The sequence below is a fragment of the Spinacia oleracea genome, chromosome 6, assembly GCF_020520425.1.
Source record: "Spinacia oleracea cultivar Varoflay chromosome 6, BTI_SOV_V1, whole genome shotgun sequence".
Lineage (NCBI taxonomy): Eukaryota > Viridiplantae > Streptophyta > Magnoliopsida > Caryophyllales > Amaranthaceae > Spinacia > Spinacia oleracea.
Window position 1 is genome coordinate 93,500,944 of NC_079492.1, and position 20,048 is coordinate 93,520,991.

General features: G+C 36.5%; 3 protein-coding genes across 3 annotated transcripts; all 3 read left to right on the forward strand.

Moving 5' to 3' along the window:
- Positions 1-5,952: 5,952 nt before the first annotated feature.
- Positions 5,953-9,284, forward strand: LOC130463845 (uncharacterized). Its single transcript, XM_056833107.1, has 3 exons — positions 5,953-6,786; positions 6,890-7,027; positions 7,170-9,284. Exons 2-3 carry the CDS (start codon positions 6,944-6,946, stop codon positions 7,500-7,502), a joined length of 417 nt encoding a protein of 138 aa, XP_056689085.1. The 5' UTR covers positions 5,953-6,786; positions 6,890-6,943; the 3' UTR covers positions 7,503-9,284.
- Positions 9,285-17,051: 7,767 nt separating this feature from the next.
- LOC110805242 (glutathione S-transferase T3-like) lies at positions 17,052-18,191 on the forward strand. Its single transcript, XM_022010848.2, has one exon. It carries the CDS (start codon positions 17,052-17,054, stop codon positions 18,189-18,191), a length of 1,140 nt encoding a protein of 379 aa, XP_021866540.2.
- A 909-nt stretch (positions 18,192-19,100) lies between these two features.
- LOC110780465 (uncharacterized) lies at positions 19,101-20,048 on the forward strand. The gene has a single exon (XM_021984853.2). It carries the CDS (start codon positions 19,101-19,103, stop codon positions 20,046-20,048), a length of 948 nt encoding a protein of 315 aa, XP_021840545.2.

Genomic DNA, 20,048 nt, shown 5'->3' on the forward strand with positions numbered 1-20,048 from the left:
CACCCAGTAACATCCTGATCCCATTCGGAAACGTGTTAGGAAATCCGAAAGTAAAAAATCACCAGGAAAAGACTTTCAGCACCCAAGGCTGGGCGCCGAAATGTTTAACGCCTGGCCTTGGGCGCTGAAAATGCAGCCGAAGGCCCAGATTTCACAAAACACGGAACAGGAAAGGACTTAAGACCGTGTTGCTAAACACGAGGCCCTATTGCAAGTAGGATCAAGCCCAAAGCACCTTTAGCTCCCAAATAAGCAAATATAAACATTAAAAGTTAGTCGAAACTTAGACTCGTCTCAGAAAATACTTATGTACACTTTTCAAAAAAACAAGTTAAATATCATGGTCATTCTTCGAAACACCAAAAATATGTGTCGTCAAGTCGTTGGTTTTCCAAATAAGAAATGTTTGTGTGTTGAAGGATTAACCCGGGCCAAGCTAAAGCCGGATGTCGCCTGAAAACTAAAGTCGCACTCCACGGCTTCGCTAAAGTAGCACACTACTATAAAAGGTCGCTCGCACATAAGAGCATGACCCCAAACATGATTACAAGATGCGAAAAACGACCGCCGAGCTCCAGTGCTTGGGGGCTCGCGGAAAATAGACTCCAACAAGGAGCGCACAATCGAAATCACATTCTCGGACTGCGCCATACACCATGTCATGTTTGGATATCTAAAAAAAACAGGTTCGACCTCAGGGAAAGGTCGTCATTGACACTTGTGCACAGTCCTCTGATCAAAGACCAAGTAGTGGAAAAATTGAGCCGTAAAGACTAGCTCAAACCACGAAACCAGACGGTCGCAAGACAAAGGTCCGTCTGAACGCGTTGTCAGCCCACGTTCAGGTTACAACTAAATTCGAGCATCCCTCGAAAGAATTCGCTCTTGCAAGAATGGATAAAAAGAAATTCTCAAAAGAAATCACAAAAAACCAAAGAAATAGGAACTTGCCCATCTTCAGTTAGCAAGACCGCGGCACGCGAATCCCAAATAAAAAAAAAGACGAATTTAGGTACGCTCACCTCCAGCGAGCGGGGCATCCACCCTCAGCGGACAGGGCTCGCCAACCTTTAGCGGGCGGGGCCTGCGTCACTAGCCGCGCAAGTCCTCAATTTTCCAAAAATGAAATCTTCAAAAACAAAATGAAACAGGTTCGCCATCTTCAGCCGGCGGGGTCTACGGCGCAAACCACGTAGGTCCTTATTTTCAAAAAGCACAAACAAATTTCAAAATAGATTCGTCCACTTCTATCGGACGGGGTGTCCACCCTTAGCGGACAGGTTCGCCATCTTTAGCCGGCGGGGTCTACGTCACAAACCGCGTAGGTCCTTATTTTCAAATTTCAAAAACAGATTCGTCCACTTCTATCGGACGGGGTGTCCACCCTTAGCGGACAGGCTCGCCATCTTTAGCCGGCGGGGTCTGCGCCACTAACCGCGCAGGTCCTTAGTCGCTGCAGCGATAACTTTTTCTGGTTTTCCCTTTTCCAAAAATTAAAAGGATTGGTTTTCCGTTTTTTCCAAAAAAGAGCGATGTGCTGGATTTTCCTTCGTTTTACGTCCCATAAAAACAAGGGGGTTTTCTCGTTTAGCTAGCCCTGAAAATGAGAATCTTTAAAAACATTTTTACCTCGTGGTTGGGCTTGGCCAGGCCCAATTACACTTTATAGCTTTGATTTCGAAAACACCTGTAGCTACTCCCAATGACAAAGTGAGGGAGTTTCTACGCACCTTTAGATCCTCCCAATGACAAAGTGAGGGAGTTTCTACGCACCTTTAGATCCTTCCAATGACAAAGTGAGGAAGTTTCTATACTATCAGTTGACAAATCCCAATGACACGTGAGGGATATGTCGACACTTCAAGTGATGACCCTTAAGTCAAATGTTATCACTCGGGGGCTCGTGAGACCCTCGCAAAACAGGTCACATACACCATGGCTTGTGTGACGCACTCCGTCTAATACTTTGACCATCGTCTTACTCCAAGACTCAGTCAAAGTGGGGGCTAACTGTAGACACTTACTTTTGTCCCCATTCCCGAAAGGGAAAGGTTCGATGATGAAAGCGTAAATCTCCACTTGACAACGCATCTCCTATAAAGTAAACGAATCTCAATTCCCCTTTTCATTTCACCCGAAACCTGATATCTATAGAAAACTGCTATTTATGGAAACCTGCTAAAAATAGTAACTGCCGTAAAAGGTAGCTTCTAAAAGTGGCAAATCATAAAGGATAGAAATCTGTCAGAATTAGGTGTTGCATTCCAACATAAATCCTAAATGAGATAGAAAACTACGAGAATCCTATTCCTAATATAATTCTGAAATAAGAGTTACGTATTAATTAAAATCCTAACGAGCCTAGAGTTCGTAACGGGCCCAGACGCATCCCGTCACAAGATTAATACGCACTGAAAGACTCGATTAAGTCTCAAACTCTACGGATTTCAGGAATCCGAATCTGACTAAGAAAACAGTCCAGACCCTATTTTCAACGCCTGGCTCTGGGCGCCGAAATCTTCAGCGCCCAGGCCTGGGCGCTGAAAATACCTGGGTACGTGTTTTTTCCTAATTCTTTGTGGATTAGAACTCTGCAATTCTATCTTTCCACGAAATCTTCCCTATAAATACAGCCCCAAATTCGACGTGAAAGGAACACACAACACAATTATATTCTGAGTATTGACTCCAACCCTTAGCCTAAGTCTCACGCTGCGAAATTGTTCACGCGTTCTGTCGCAATCGATCCATAAATCGAACAGAACGTATCATGTCCCATAATTGAGATTCGTTAAATAAAAAGGAGAAATAGCAAAGTCAAAGTGGTTAGTTTTCTGAGAACCGTGACGCACCTCTCAAGGGTGCGTCGTAATGTGCCCCTTCTCGATGATTTAATTGCTTTCCTCGCCCTTTTTATGAACTGTTAAACTAACTAAATCTAATTGTTCTATCACACCTAACAAATATAATATTTTTGGGAAATTGGATAATCATGCTAGGTCCCTTAATGCAATCTAAATCAGATAATCGCGATCGATCTAGTATTATATGTTGCATATTGCTAAAATCAACTCAGATTAGTTTAATAGTTAACGCATGTCCCTTCAATTATTTATGCTGACCTAGTAAGGATATCCTGCCTCTAGAGTTATCGCCGAGCGAAGTACTCCTCTCGGTAGTTACAGTCCCCCCAACCCTCAATCTTTACCTTGCGGGTGTATGTTGAGAGATCCCCACATCAGGGATCACAAGGGAACCTACGGCCGTCGTGGTCAAACATAATTGCACTCCCTTTATGTCACGATAACCGGGTTTTGTCAGTTTTTCTCATTGTTGTTAAAAACTGAATGGCGACTCCTATATTACTAGTCAATTGGGTGTAAACTCACAGGAAATCCAATTACACTTGATTGAATAAAAAGAACCGTCACACCCACGAGGGATGAGGTCACGCATTAGCCTCGTGCTTTTTCGACCCCCTCACAGTATGACGGCGATTCGAGCACTTCGTCACCGGCAACCGCCATTATTTCCTCCGGGGTGGTGTTCTTGGAAGCAGCACGAGTAACCGCTTTACTTGCCTGCTTCTTTGGTGATTTTCCATTAGAGTGATTTTTCTTCTTCCGAGGTCTGGCCATGGTGTCGAAGGAGGTGGTCACCTCTTCGAAACCTCTCGAGAGAAAAATCTGTTATTATTATCTACTTTAAATTCAGTCTTTTTATTATCGTATACAGTCAACAAATATAGTAAGAATTTCTTCTTATTTGTCACGGAGTAATATTCTACTTCATTATAATACTCTACTTCAAGAAACCTCATTAACTTTTCAATTCAGTGCAAAGGGAAAAAGTTGAAAACCTGACTATGAAAGAGTCCTAAAAGTCTCATATAATTATGGACTATAACATTGAATATGAGAAAACAAAAACGAACCAGTAGCCAATAGCCAATAGTGAAGCTCTACAATTGGAAATTTGAAGTGACTAGTTGGAAGGTGAATTTGGAGGGAGGAGAAGAATGGGGTTTAGGTAGAGAGATAATTGAAGAATGAACGTGGAAGAAACACGGGATTTGAAGAGATTTAAGAGACAAGAGGCAAAAGGTGAAACTGGTGAAGGTATTGAATGGAACTCTCCCTTCTTTTTTCTTTTAGGTGAAACTGATGAAGGTATTGTAATTGCAACTTTGCACTTAATTGAAAAATTACTGGAATATCAAGTGTAAATAGGTCAAAATTGGAAGGATACTATATGAATAGAAAGGGACTGGTTTAGAAGGAAAGCAAGGCGGGTAATAAGGGACTGAGGGAATATTGCATAAGTTGAACTCGTGAAAGGCCTCTACATGTGGGATCCGAGAATTGTATTAATTTATCATGAAGTGTGAGTGTTTGACTACCAGTCACTGTCGGATAAGTGATCACTATGCATCAGACTAAATAGAATTTGATCAATTGTTGTTAAAGTGGAGAACTAAAAAAATCAAATCCCCGGTGCTACAAATGTTAAAAAGAGTTAAACAAATTTATTTGTGAGAGTTAAACCTGGGACAGTGCTTTAAATTTTATTTTTTTGGTTGCACAAAGTTCAAATCCATTTTGTTACACCATCTTTCACATTAATGATAGTTTTCTTGCAGCCAAAAAGGCAAAAAGTAGACTATTCATAGACCATTTTCCCATTCTTTACCCCTGTTTATATTAACAAGCCTTGCTAACTATGTAGAGAGTATTTGATAGTTGACGTAGTTTAATTCCAATCCTAAATATCTTCGACAACATCGTGATAATTGTGCAAATTATTGATCATGTTTATATAGTACTCTGTATTTTGAATTGGCTATTATGTTGACAGTTTTTTTGATCTTGTGGATTGTCTATAATAAGATACTCAAGCTACTCCGTACATGGCAACTTAAGTTATGAAATTTCCCAGTAACATGTTTTTGTAGCTTCTAGGAACCAAGTAAGGGTTTGTCCAAAATATATTTCTATGTGGTATATGTGAGTCCCTGTAACACTGTTTTTGAAACGTGGTTTTGTAGCTTCAAGGGGCTGAGTAAGGGTTTGTCTGAATGAAGGAGTTCCATTAAATGATTTATTTGGATGATTGATTTGGGACTTATAAGGGTTTGGTGATGTTCTGGGTAGTAATCTCCAAGATGATTAGTCAAAAGGGTAATTTAATAAAAAGGGGAAGTAAGGAGTTCCAAGGTAATGTGATTAATATTAACATTGCCAGTAGGAGAAGTGGCCAACCTTGCAATATTCATTTTAACATTTTTAGAAAGTTTTATACATAAAATTGACCAATTGCATACGGTACATAAACATGAAGTACTTTGTATTACTCATATGTTACAATTTTCTTTACTTTTCAAACAAAATTTGTGAGTGTGTTCATCATGATTTTGAATAATTAATAATTGAATATGTTGTGTTTAGTACAGACGGCAAAAAAAAAATAGTATTTAAAAGGAAGCGAAATTTTCGGGGAGTTGATCCCATTTTGGAAGAGGATGAAGATGATCTTGAATAGGAACCGGTTACTGACGAAGATTCGGTTGATACATCTGTGACAAATTCAGATACATATGGAACGGTAGGCCAATTTATCAATCCTTGTTTTTGAGTATTTTAGTGGAATAACATATAATTCAACCTTTTTAGTAGACATGTGTAACAAAGTCTTTCGGTAGAGTTGTATAAGTTATATTTTATTGCGTCAGAAGATGACTAAAGGAAAGCATAGTGAAGGTGATTATGAAGCACGTAAAAAAGTAAGAAAGAGAAAGAAGAAAGTACTAAAGTTCGATGGTTCTTTGTTTAAGGTGAAAACACTTCTATATAACAAGTCTAATTGCGAGTTGTGTGCTTTTATTGATTCCTTAGGTAGTTTAGATATCAGAGTCCTAGTGACATAGTTGTTCATGCTTTTGTTTTGAGCGGGACAATAGTTTGAGCAAGGGTAGACAAGTGAAGGAGGATGGTAAAGTGTTGAAGTTTCAGGAAAAGCACTTACATAGGATTATTGAGCTACAAATGCATCTTTAAGTAGTATATAAATGGTATTAACAAATTAGTTTAAGTTTATAATGTCTATATTTCATTTTGGACAGGCACCAAATGTTGTATGCAAAGTCGAAGCCTTTGGAAAAATGTGCCAGCACTTTGATGAGAGAAGGAGAAGATGGTTCATGGAGATGGGATTTGCAGGCCTCCTGAACCTAGTTAGGTTGCATTTACCTAGGCAGTTTAGTTATTGGTTAATGACTTGGATTGACCATGTGAATGAGAAGTTGATATATCTAGATGAGATAGAGTACAGGCTGTCAAAAAATCAAGTGAGGTGGATCTTAGGCATCCCTAATAAAGGGATGAATGTACCTCTCAGTGACATGAATAAGGAAATGAAATCCAAGAGCAACGCATTGATGAACAAGTATGGGAATTATTTTGAGAATTCTGAAAGAGGGAAAAAGGTGATATCGAGGTGCATACGTGTGGATGCAAAATTAATGGATAGAGCGGAGGGGGAGTGGGAGGTGCACCAGGAGGAGGACTTAAGACTCTTTTTTATTGTTAGCGTTGGATATGGTATTGTGTCCAACGTAATCACCTCGTTTGGGGAACGATATGGTTCCTGCATTAACGTGTGCAACGGACACAATATGATTGGTGTACACTTGTGCTAAAGAAACTGAAAGCTAGTGTTACTAGATTTGCGAGCGTCTTCTACAAGAAAAGATATGCGGGAGGTTGTGGTGGATGATCTATATTTGGTGTGGTAAGGAAGTAAGAGACGACTTTCATTTAAATAGATCTTAGTTACCTTATTTAAATGAATTTATCTAAATACCAGGTTGTGACATTGCAATATGATTTTGCAGTTGTTGTATTTGGAACGATTGGATAGGAATCCAGTGAAATGGGGCACCTTTCCCATGTTGAAGGTGTGGACAAAGGATGAGATTAGTAAAGCTCGGAGTGAAGACAAGGTCGATGGTGGGGATTATGGATTCCTTGAGGTATGCAAATATTTGTTAATGAAAAAGTTCCTTTCATATATTCTAGCTTCCTTTATCTGTAGGATTAAATTGTCATTTTGAATGTATTTTTGTTATAAATACATTTGTTAACTTATGTTGACTGAAATATCAACTTGTACAGTGCCTTGATGTTGCATACGGGGAATCTCACATACATGAAGCGAGGGATTCTGATTGTCTGTCATGCATGGAAGAGGACCTGGTAAGGGTGACAACCATTAGTAATACAAGTGGACGGATAAAACAGAGGAGGAGGCGACGACCAACCAAAATCCTCACGAACGAAAAAAGGAAAAAGCTGAAAGGGAACGGGCTAAGAGACTTGCAAAGGATGAAGCAACAACAGAAGACTCATCAACGGAAGGAGATGAGGGGGCATGTTATGACATGGAAGAAGATGAAAGGGAATAATATAAAAGGGAAGGAGATGATGAGGGGGCAGGTTATGACATGAAAGGAGATGAAAGGGAAGGAGATGATGAGGGGGAAAGTAATGACATGGAAGGAGATGAAAGGGAAGAAGATAAAAGGGAAGGGGATGATGAGGGGCCAGGTTATGACATGGAAGGAGATGAAAATGATTTGGCACCAACGAAAGAAATAAATGAAGCAAATGCGGATGAGACATTAGTGGCTCATGAACATCAAGACAAAGATACGCCTTAAAAATCAGTTGGTAAAGAGGTTTCATACTGTAACAGAGGATAAATTATTAATGTCTTCACTAGTTGGGTTTCAAACCCCGACGCAGGAAATATATGATGCTTCTCTTGCTAAGTCTAACATTCAGAATGTTTCATTTGTTACTTGGAATTTGTCATGTTCAGATAAATATGGAGAAACAACAACTCTTGTCCCGAAACCTACCTCTGGTGATGCATTTCAACTACAATTCCCAGATGAGAGATCATATGGATCATGTGCTAAAATTTTACCTGGCGACTTTGAGGCTCGGGTGCTAAGTTTTACCGTTGTAGACTTCGATGTGGATGATAAACAAGTCTACAACTGTTCAGAATCAGATGAGACGAAGTTAAATAAGAGTTTTATACGCCATTTGCGTAGGAAGAAAGTAGTGTACAGGTCTGTCACTACTGGTGAAAGAAGGTCTAATATTGGATTCCAAAACAACCTTGTAAAGTTCATACGCATGTACCAAACAAGAAGCCACCATTGCATTCCCGTTGCATTGGGCATTTTAGACTCCAGGTTAGACCTCTATGATTACACTTATTACAACATGACATGATTGGGAAATGTGTGGTTTGGTATAGTAAAGAATACTAACATGATTATTACCATGATGAAAATGGTAGTTTGTATCCCATCATTAAGGTTCAAGACATGTATGCTAGTATCGACGACTGCAATTCTGTTACAAAAGAGGGTAGTGGTGTTGAAGTAAAGGTATGCCAAAGTTACTATGAATATTTTGATATAATTTTACCAACTCAGCCTACAATTTGGTAATTATATTTTGAAGATTATTAATATACTATGTAGTATGTTAGGACTGCGGATGCCTTGTACACGATTGTGTGGCAAAAAATGTTTGAGAAAAGAAGTTGAAGATGTATGTTGGACCACACATTTGCCGCAAGGGTTTTACTTCATTCTATTACAGCTGATTTATGTACTTAATTCAATTCAACGATCAGTATAGTTTCTTAAAGCTTGTACGCTTAATAATTAGTATAGTTTCTTAAAGCTTGTACGTTTAACGATCGGTATAGTTTCTTAAATCTTGTACCCTTATCGAATGCATATTATCTGATAACCATAAAATGGTTTATCTTATGGCAAATACGTGTTATGCAATGTCCTGGGAATGTCAAAAGTAAAGATCTTGAAAGTGATACATCCAATCAAGTGAAAGTGATTCTGCGTTCTCGCTTATGCCGTGTTGCAGAGGTCCAGATATATTTTTTTTTGTACAAAGGGTAGTCAATTGGGCCAACAAGGGTAGTAATATTTTCCTTATATGATGTGTACAGGTATATATCCCTGTTTTGAAGGCAATAGGGGAAAAGACACATCATTGGTGGGCAATGTTCGTGTTTGTGAATCGGTCAGAGATCTTTGTCATTGATCTGAACTCCGTTGATCCAGTCTCCGACCACTTTGAAACTATCACAAAAATAATAAGGTGTTAGATTGTTACTAAGTATACAAGCATACATGCATATATGCAAATATGTAAACAATTTCATTTCTTAGTCTATGAGTTTTATCTCAACCATAACATGCAATTGTTCATTGGTAGGTTGATGATCTGGATTATCTATTTCATAGGATTGATAACATTTGGAAAAGAGGGAGTATTAACTCTTGGTTAAAAACGAAAATCATCATAACTCAACAAACGAATTGGTAACATTATCGGTTGATTTTTTTTTTATATATACACGTATTATTTGAACTTAACTACTACTTCCTCAGTTCTTTTTTAAATAACACAATTATTTAGGCACATTGCCAATGCACAATTTCAAACATTAATATCTTTAATTATGGATAACAAAAAATTATAAAGAGTTGATATTTAAAAAATATTTATTGAGACGATTCTAATAAGACCCCACACGACTATGTTTTTTCTTAAGTGTAAATCACAAAATGAAGTCAAAGGACCTTGTGAGAATAGTGTCGAAAATCCAATTGTGTCATATACATAAGAACGGAGGAAGTATAACACATTGTGCGATTTCCTTGTAATAGTCACAGCTGCGGGGTTTACACGTTGGTTGGTATAAAGCAGTATGCGAAGAAATTCTATGAACAGTTAGAAGTGGTAGTTGTTTATGATCAGAGTTATTATATTTGTAACAACAAATTTATTGTATATACAGGAGGATAAAAATGCGGCTCGTTTGTCCCTCCTTACGGAGGATGTTTTGTCACCGTAGAATGATGCTCTGGAGTCCGTCAAAACGTCCATCGAAGCAGCCAACCGAGAACTTGAAGCCAGAGACATAACTAAGGACACATGAGGGGCCTTCATAGGTAGCCCTTCATTTTTTTTGGAATTGTAACTTGGCCATTATTTGGGACTGTAAGTTGGCCAATTTCAGTTCAGCGGTTTGGCCCAATTTGTTGAATTGTATGTAGGTTGAATAGCAAGTTCTATGTTCCTTTATAGCCCTTCAATTTTTAGGCTTGTAAAGTAAATAATAGCACAATGGCCCGTATTTTCACAACTACCTCTCTAGAAACTTAAATTTACAAACCTTTCTAGAAAGTTAAATCTATAACCTCAATTGCTTTTGTAGGTTGCACATGAGAATAATAATTCGTAATATCTTATTAGTCTTAACAGGTAATATCTTATTAGTCTAAATAATTATAATTATGTTCAAAATAAGTCATATATTAACATGCAAACTAACATTTATACCAACAAAGTACAACTAACTATGTCAACTCCATGAACTTACTACATTCATATTAAACTGTGTACTACACCATTACACCCACTATATTACAGTCCACAACTAAATTATACAGTCAATAACTAAGATTACACCTCATTTCATGTTTGGAATGAATATCTATTCAAGTTATTATCAACTCCTAGTGACTAAAAATCTAAAATATATAATCAACTTGACTATATACTTGTTAAATAATGACAAAACCATTATGTCACCAAACTACTTAAAGTGGCTAGTGAACTTTTTATATTTTCTGATGTAGCAAAAAGGGATCAAATATCCACACTAATATCTTTCAGATTTTATTACACGTATAATTTTTACCTTATCCTGAAATTGTAAAACGTATTAGCAGTAAGGGTTGCAAAAAAAAGGGTTCATACAAGATACACTTAAATTCATTGGATATCATTGAAACATTGTAACACTCTTAGTAGAAAAAACATAAAGCACTCTGAAGACAAATGAGAAATAATTAAAACTTCTAATAATTGAAACTTGTACACACTTATAAGTTATTTAGATTTTAACTACTTCATTCTACATACTTTCACTTAAATCTTGTTAATCCTTCACTTGTATCAGTCAATGTCAAACTGATTCCCGTCTTCAAAGTTAAGATCGCAAGCCCGTTGTCAAGGCCATAGGTTGGTGAGGTTCCATAAATAGCATAACAATGCACTTTGCCTCTGCATATAATTATAACCCTCCCATATTAACCGAGACTCTAGTTTCCGTTATAATTAATATAATTAATATATCAGGAAAATGCAGATGATTTAAATGGCGAGCCTGTGATAGGAATGTATCATGTGACATCCCTTTGCAGTTCCATTCAATTATCTTGAAAATTCTATTTGCTAAATGACCCTTTTTCATTTGGACGTCAGATTAATGTCCAAGCTACGTCCATCTAGTGGATTTGCCGATATGGGTTTTGATCCAAAAACAAAACCACCCAATTCGTTAGTCTGGATTATGTTAAAAATATTTAACATATCCGTATAACTATTAAAATTCAACGTATCAGTACCAACGTCCAACACACAATGCTCCCTTTGACGAGGAAGTGTAGAAACTGGATCAACAAAATGACTCTCCGTTGGTGGGACCAATGGACTATTCTCATCGACGTCCACAGTTTTGAGAGCCCACTTGACCATTACCTTCAACCCCAAAGGCAACAGGGCTAGGTCAGACAAATCAGGTACGTTTGTCAGCCCAACCTTACCATTTTTTATATTATGATCGAGGATGTCCCTTCACAAGAAGCATTACCCTTCACCATTAAACCTCTTAATTCCTCTTTACTAATAAGTTGAATTTGTAGCATCCAGCTTTTGTAAGTTTTTGTGAAATGATTTTAGCAAAAAAAATGCTTTTTTTGGGGGGGGGGGGGGGGGGGTGGGGGACTATCTACGCTGTTATACATCAGCGTGTTTCGAGAATATTGCAACTTCTCCATGTAAATTAAGAAGCCGGAAAAAAGTGGTGAAACATATGTTTTCTCCTTTTGGGAACAACAAGGAAGGGTGAGATATACATTGATTGATTGTGTATTGGTAAAAGGGATTTAATTTGGGTTTATTAACCAAGAACCAGGAAAATATTTTTAAGGGAGGTAATACATTTGCGCGCAAAATTTGAAATACAACAAAATGTTAGCGGTAAAGTAGTATCTTGATCTCCCCCACCAAAACTCTACCTTGTAGAGTTATTTTAAAAGCCTAGAGGATCCGGACTCATAATATGAACCATTGGTTTTAAAATGTATGGTTTAAAAACAACTCTACCTTGTAGAGTTTTATTAAAACTCTAGAGGATCTGGACTCGTGTATGAAATAATACTCCCTTCACCCCAAAAAGATTGTCCCACTTGATTTATCACCGTCTCTAAAAGCACTTAAAACATAAATTTATCTAATTCTGCACATAACAAAAATTCTACTCTGTAATATCTTATCAAGCACAATGCATGCCAATGTTCTAGTAATTGCCACTATTGTACCCCACTTGGAACTACAAATTGTATATGTCGATCAGTACATAAAGTGTAGTCTATTCTGTCAAATATATACAGTCAACTATGGAGTACTTGTATACATTCCACAAAACTACAAGTGGATACCATACGAATATACGATTATAGGCAAAGGTGGTATCTTATACGGAGTACGAAATACCATATAAAATGTGTATCGTTATTTGACGTCCGTGTACGCTAAACTCGCCCGCATTTTTAATATGAAAGTACAGTTGTACCCTTGTAAAAATTAACCCCGCTTGCGAGAAACTCTGGCAGCTTACACCTCCGGCCAACCACCATCTTCCTCCCTTCTCACCATCACCATTAATCCTTCACCCCACCATTAGATCGTAGCCACCATAAGTTCTGCCCCATTATCCTATCCTTTGAGAAGTTGGCCATTCAAACAGCACCATCAACATAGAGCAAGCACCATGACCATTAATGCCGAGAAGCACCATCACCAAGAATAGAGCACTGTCGAGAAGCACCATCAATATTGACGTCGACTGGAATTTCAATGTCATGGTCTTCATGGCATCCTCATCCCCCGTCGTTGGAGGTTAGGAAAATCGAATTTTGTTATTTAAATGAAAAGCTGGTGCCGCACGCAATTTGCGCGGGCCACACGACGATGGCTCACATATCTTGCGCCGGCAACACGGTAGTATCGCTCAAGGTCTGCGGGACATCCATGTCACTGGCGCAAAGTTTGTGCGCCACCGTCGTGTGGCCTGCGAAAACATTGTGCGGTACCTGAGTATTTCGTGATTTCTGTGTTTCTACTTCTTGATTTTGATTGCCCGTGAAATTAATGATTTATGTACAAATTTGACGAACTTTCCAATTGTTTGGAACAATGAGTACATATTTGTTTGTTTTTAGATGTGAATATTGCGGAGTTAATTGAAAACAAAAAGGATTTATTTGTTGATATTTCTGGATTTTTTTTTTTTTAACTCTTGAATTGTTGATGAGATATAAACGGATATTCTTTCCCCTGTTTTTATGTGAGGTTCTGATTTTTTTTGGAGGGTGAGACGGAGACGACTGGAGGCTAGAGGGGCATAAGAGCGGAGCAGGCCGAATTTTATGCCGGTGGGTAGTACTCGGTGTTGATGAATTTTGGCCGGAAAAACAAAGAGGAGAGTTTGGGAGAGGTGAAGAGGGAGGGGGTTAGATTTATTTTAAAAGGTAAGTACGTCATTTAACATTGAATATACGGGCGTTATTAACTAACGCGGGCGTCGATTAAAAATCCCCTATAAAATTTATAGGACTTTTTCATGCAACTTTTTTTATAAGATATTGTCATAAAAAAACCCAATTCATTAAACTGACTAATAAAAAAAACTAGAAAATGCAATATTGTTATAGGTAGGTGGTTTACTGTATATTTATAATTGTTGATGATGTATTAATAGATGTTTATTCTATCATGGTAGTCGTTGATAATATATGCATAGTTGTTGATGATGTATTAGTAGATGTTGATAATACGTATGGAAATGTATTGATTGATTGCAATGAATTTATTTCATTCAAATTTTTTGTTGGGCCTTTTTAGATGTATCATGTCAGGGGATGTCTAATTCCATTCCTCTAAAATCCCATATGCACTTCCCCTCTAAGACTCAATTTTTATTTTTTGACAGTTCTAAGACTCAAACTTTAATTTCTCTATATTACAGATTTCATTGCAAAACAGAGTGTGTATGAGTGTTATGTCGTTTTGAATACATACCTCCCTTGTGTAGAACTCCATATACCATCCTCGTCTAGTTAAGTAACCAAACAACCTGGGAATTATTCTTCCATACACCCTGTTTAGATATTCTCATAAATCTGTAATACATGTCTTACCCATTGTGTTCACAACTTTACCCACTCAAATAACCACGTTACTACCGTATCCACTAAATTTCCTCTAGTGTTAATAATAAAACACACACAAAAAATGTCGCTAGGGGTTATATTAAAATGAAACCAACTTTTATACTCCCGTAAAAAAATCACAAGTAATTAAAATTAGGAATTCATTATCACCAAAAAAAATATCAATTTAATTGCAACATAAAAGCAAACCAAATTAAAAATAATTACATAAGTGAATGCGTTTTATTAGGGAAAGATAAAAGGCCGGGAAATTTTTTAATGAGAGCATGACATGTGTCAGATGTGGTTTTACGGGTCTTTCTTTTAGTATAGTTATGGATAGATTCTAGAGCTAATCAACGCTAGTCCGACCCGAAAATTACCGGGTATTGGGCAGACTTTTTCTGCCCGATTTTCGGGCCCGGCCCGAACTTTTTAAAAAATTTGCGGGCTTCGGAGAACGTAATGCAACATTTTTAGTTATAAATTTAGCCCGACCCGAAAAGCCCGCTATTTTTGGACCGAAATAGTGGGTTTTGGGCACAAAAAATCGGCCCGGAGTTTGGTCCGGCACGGCCCGGCCCGACATAACGGACAAATTTTTATGCACCCGACCCCGACCCGAACCCGGCCCGGCCCGCATTTTGATCAGGTCTAATCTATACTTAAAAAATATCAAAGATACCATAAAATTAGGTCAGGACAAAAGAGCGGAAATTTTTTGATTGTGAGAGCGGGAAAAAATTATTGTATGACATTCTCTTACCAAAGATGACAAAATATGTCTATCCTAAACAATACGTTTTTAAATTTTTGTGTCCAACATGTTTAAAAAAATATTTATATTTAGTACTGTACAAAAAGTATAATCTTTTGAAAATAGTAAATTTTTCACATATTCAAAATATAAATAATACTCCACATTTAAAATATTTAATTTAGTTAAGAATCCATATTTTTGTAACATATATAATAATATATTGTTATCATAAATCAAGTAGGCGTATAAATAATACATTTAAAATATTTAAGTACTGTCCAAAAATAAATCATTTTTAGTATTGTACAAAATAGTAGAATCTTTTGAAAATCGTAAAGTTTTCACATATCCAAAATATAAAAATACATTTAAAATATTTTATTTAGTTAACAATCTATATTTTCTTAACATATTATAATAATACACTGTTATCATAAATCAAATAAGTATATAATTATTATTTTTAATTAGGGAAGGGAAAATATTGTCATAAATCAAGTAAATAATATAATTATTCTGTTTAATTAGGGCAGGACAAAAGAGCGGGAAAAATTTGATTGTGAGAGCGACATGTGTCAGTTTCCCTTTTATATAATTCTTAAATGGACTTGGTCCACAATAAATTTATTGTGGACCATGTCTTAAAATAAAGTTAACAACTTGTGCCTAATTTATTTTGGCATTTTATTAGGATTATTATGGAAAATAAATATCTAATTAGTGTCGTTGATACATGTTGTGCTTGAATAATGTGATTTTAAGTCATAATTCGCTTTTAAAAACATAGGGTTACTATGCTTCAAAAAATGGTTACTATGTCTAAAAATGTTGGTGTTTAATTTATTATAGTTACTATATGAACAATAAAGGTCACTATGAGTGTAAAAATGTGCTAGTGAAAATTATTGATTTTGGGTCCACACTAATATTATTGTCGACCAGGTCCACGCAAGAATATTCCTTTGCTTTTATGGACTTTTCTTCTAGTATAGTTATAGATAGATAGATTGTTTTTTTTAAAAGTTTTGTACTGCAGTTGCTTTTATTTAGAGCAGTCCCACCAATGGGCAAAAAAAGTGCTCATGAGCATAAAATGGCGAGGAAAAAAAGACACACGCACTACATTAGTGGGGACATGCAAAGTCACTCACGAGGAAAATAAAAAAGCACGCGAGGCATGCTAAACTACTGTATTGTTCGCCGAAAATAAAGGGCCCACAACTATCATTGTTCAGTTGGAATTGGGTAGTACACGTGAGAGATTTTTGCATTGTTGCTGTTTGTTTTGCATTCCAACGGGAATTTCGCACAAGAATCCAAGTAATGTAATTAAAAGCAACTGACATGGCAGCAAGTGGTCCAACCACCGCTTGCCATGTGTCACTTTGTAAATCAGAGATTTACTTGTTTTTGCAAACGGCTATATTTTTTTTAACGGCTAATTTTGCCGTATATAATTAAAAAAAAAAAAATTATACCAACGTTCATAAAATTTCAAGATCTATAAATAGAGACCAAATTTGATATATTTTGACACACTTTCAAAAATCATTTTTCTCTCTCTAAAATCATCAAAATCATTTTTCATACTAAGTATTACTATAATTTGTGTTATTTTTTGGAATTTACTGAACATTCCAGTAGCATATATTTTCGAAAATTTTATTTCCGGTTGTTATTTATTAATTTTATCATAATAATAATAATAATAATAATAATAATAATTATTATTATTATTATTATTATTATTATTATTATTATTATTGTTTAGTTTATTATTATTGTCATTATTATTATTATTTTCATTATTATTATTATTATTATTATTGTCATTATTATTATTATTGTCATTATTATTATTGTTCCTGTCATTATTATTATTAGTGTGCTTGCGTATTTTTTAAAAATAAAATGGACCCTAATTACTATTCTCAAAATTTAGAAAACAATTTTGGTGATTTTGATCTCAACTCTGACAACAATCAGCATCCCGGCTGTGATTCTTATTCGCAAGGTAATTCTTCCTCTCAAAATTTCCAACAATCTTTTTATGCTAACACTATTGTTGAACGTGAACCTATAGAGGAACGTGTTATGGAGACACGGGAACCGATCATGACACATCCATTGCCCGTCAACCCAAATCAACCAATTAAGGTTGCATCTCAGTCTCGAAGTTGGTCGATTCAGGAGGATGAAGCTCTGGTTGATTCCTACATTAAAGTTTGCTCCGATCAGATTATAGGCACCAACATAAGAAAAGCTGATATTTGGAGGCAAGCTGCTGCGCGCTATAGCCAAATTCAAGTAGGTAGACCATACGAACTTCCTGTAAGAAATGCAAAATGTTTAGAGAGTCCTTGGGGAAGGATGTCTCCAGACATCATGTTGTGGGCTGCTAGTTTTGAAAAGGCTGGTAGGTTATTTGCAAGTGGGAATAATGATGCGGACCAAGTTGTTACCGCTCACCAGTTATTCCGCACAGAAAACAAAAAGAACTTTACATTGATGCATGCTTGGAAGATGCTTACTAATGAAAACCAAAAGTGGAGGGTGATGATGAGGTGGGGTATGCCAAAGACAGAGAGAGAAACATACGATGCCAGTCTACCAATTTCTACTGAAGAGAGTAATGGAAGTGGCAAGAGAACTAGAGTTGATGATGATGGTGACACCGTCTTGACAAGTGGTGGGAGCTTCGTATCTGGAGGTATATCTCGACCAGATGGTGTAAAGAAAGCTAAGGCCAGAAGAAAAGGAAAAGGGGCAGAATCATCAGAGGCAGTTTCGTGTTTTGGAAGTCGTTTGCAAGCTAACACTGAAGTGAGGAATAATGAGCACGAACTAAATTTAAAGAGATTCGAGCGAGAAGCAGAAAAGACTATAATGAGGAGGCGACAACTTGACATAGAGGAACAGAGAATTCAGTTGGATAAGCAAAATATGAAACATGATTTCTTGCAAACATTGGTGTCTAAGGCTTGTCTAACTCCTGATGAGGAAAAAGTTAAGGCAAGATTGATGTTGGAGTTTTATAGTGGTGATAATTAGCAAAGTGTTTAATCTTTAGTTTATTTCATGTGTTTAAATTTTATGTCACAATCTAGTTAATAAGTTTTCAATAAGCTTGTATTAATTCGTTTTGTGCCTTTAAACTTGTATTAGTTCTGTTATATCTTTAACTTTGTATTGTTTTGTGTTATGTAATATATTATATTATTTTTTATTGCCAAGTAGTATTTTACACATTGTTGTTATTATATTATAAGAAAGTACAATATAATCTTATCAAGAAATCCATAAAATCTTATCAACCAATAGAAAATCTAAGAAAATCTAAGAACATCCAATAACATCTTATCAACAAAATCTTATCAACAAAATCTAAGAACATCCAATAACGTCTTATCGAAAATCTAAGAAAATCCAAAAAAATCTTATCGAAAATCTAAGAAAATCCAAAAAAATCTTATCACGTATTCCATACAATCCTATCAACCAATCGAGAATCTTTAAAAATCTTGGAAAATATAAGAAAATCCAATAAAATCCATTAAAATCTTATCACGTAATCCATATATTCTTATCCACATTACTCTTTAAATACACACACATTATCAAACTCATTTCTCACACTCACTTGTCATTATCACACTCTACTATATCTCAAAAAAAAATGGTATTTGAATACAGTTCAAGATCAGAATCTGCTGATGAAAATCCATACAGAGAAGTTGATCGAATGGTTGACGAATTTGTCACTCATCACTTACCAAACACATTCTTTCCACGAGGTCGTAGACTTCGAAATGAGAATGATACCATTCCGAGTCCAGCAGATAGAAACCGTGAAGAAGGGCATAACCTCTTGTTTAAGGATTACTTTGCGGAAAATCCAGTATATTCAAACAAGCAGTTTCGTCGAAGGTTTCGAATGAGAAGACCTTTGTTTTGAGTATCATGAACAAAGTGGTTGAAAATGATGTTTTCTTGCAACGGAGAAGAAATACTGCCGGAAAATTAGGGTTATCAGGATTGCAAAAATACACTGCAGCTATCAGGATGTTAGCGTATGGTTTGGCTCCGGATGCAATTGATGAATATCTGCGAATGGGTGAAACAACTTCTAAAAAATCATTATTACATTTCACTCAAGGGGTAATCAAGCATTTTGAAGAGGATTACCTAAGAAGTCCTACTGATGAAGACTTAAGGAGGATCCTTTATCAAAATGAAATGCGCGGATTTCCAGGAATGATCTGTAGTATTGATTGTATGCATTGGGAATGGAAGAACTGTCCTACTGCATGGAGAGGTCAATACCAAGGACGTAGCGGGAAAGCGTTCCTAATTCTTGAAGCTGTTGCATATCAAGATCTATGGATTTGGCATTCATTTTTTGGTATTCCTGGTTCATCTAATGACCTTAATGTTCTGCACCGTTCTCCTGTTTTTGATGATGTTTTGACAGGTAAGGCACCTCCTATAACTTTTCAGGTGAACGGACATGAATACAATATGGGGTACTACCTCACATATGGTATTTATCCAAATTGGGCTACGTTCATTCAAAGATTTTCTCGTCCCCAACTTGAAACGGAAAGGTTGTTTGCTAACAGACAAGCGCATGTTCGTAAGGATGTTGAACGTGCGTTCGGAGTTTTGCAAGCAAGATTCGCCATTGTACGACAACCATGTATGTCTTACGATGAAGATATATTAGGCGATATAATGAAGGCTTGTATCATCTTACACAACATGATGGTTGAGGATGAACGAGATATGTATATCCGAGCTGATGTGTTACGAAGGTCTCATGAAGAAGACCTTTCGAGCTTAACCGCAACAGTGAATAATGGTGAACCCTTTGAGTTCCAGACTGGAAAACCCTTCTCCATTAACGCATAA

What these genes read in the sequence shown, in the direction of transcription:
- LOC130463845 (XM_056833107.1), top strand. Translation starts at nt 6,944, where the DNA reads ATGTTGAAGGTGTGGACAAAGGATGAGATTAGTAAAGCTCGGAGTGAA. An exon ending in GGGATTATGGATTCCTTGAG is followed by an intron (nt 7,028 to 7,169) that starts GTATGCAAATAT and finishes CAACTTGTACAG; the next exon opens with TGCCTTGATGTTGCATACGG.
- LOC110805242 (XM_022010848.2), top strand. Translation starts at nt 17,052, where the DNA reads ATGGACCCTAATTACTATTCTCAAAATTTAGAAAACAATTTTGGTGAT.
- LOC110780465 (XM_021984853.2), top strand. Translation starts at nt 19,101, where the DNA reads ATGAACAAAGTGGTTGAAAATGATGTTTTCTTGCAACGGAGAAGAAAT.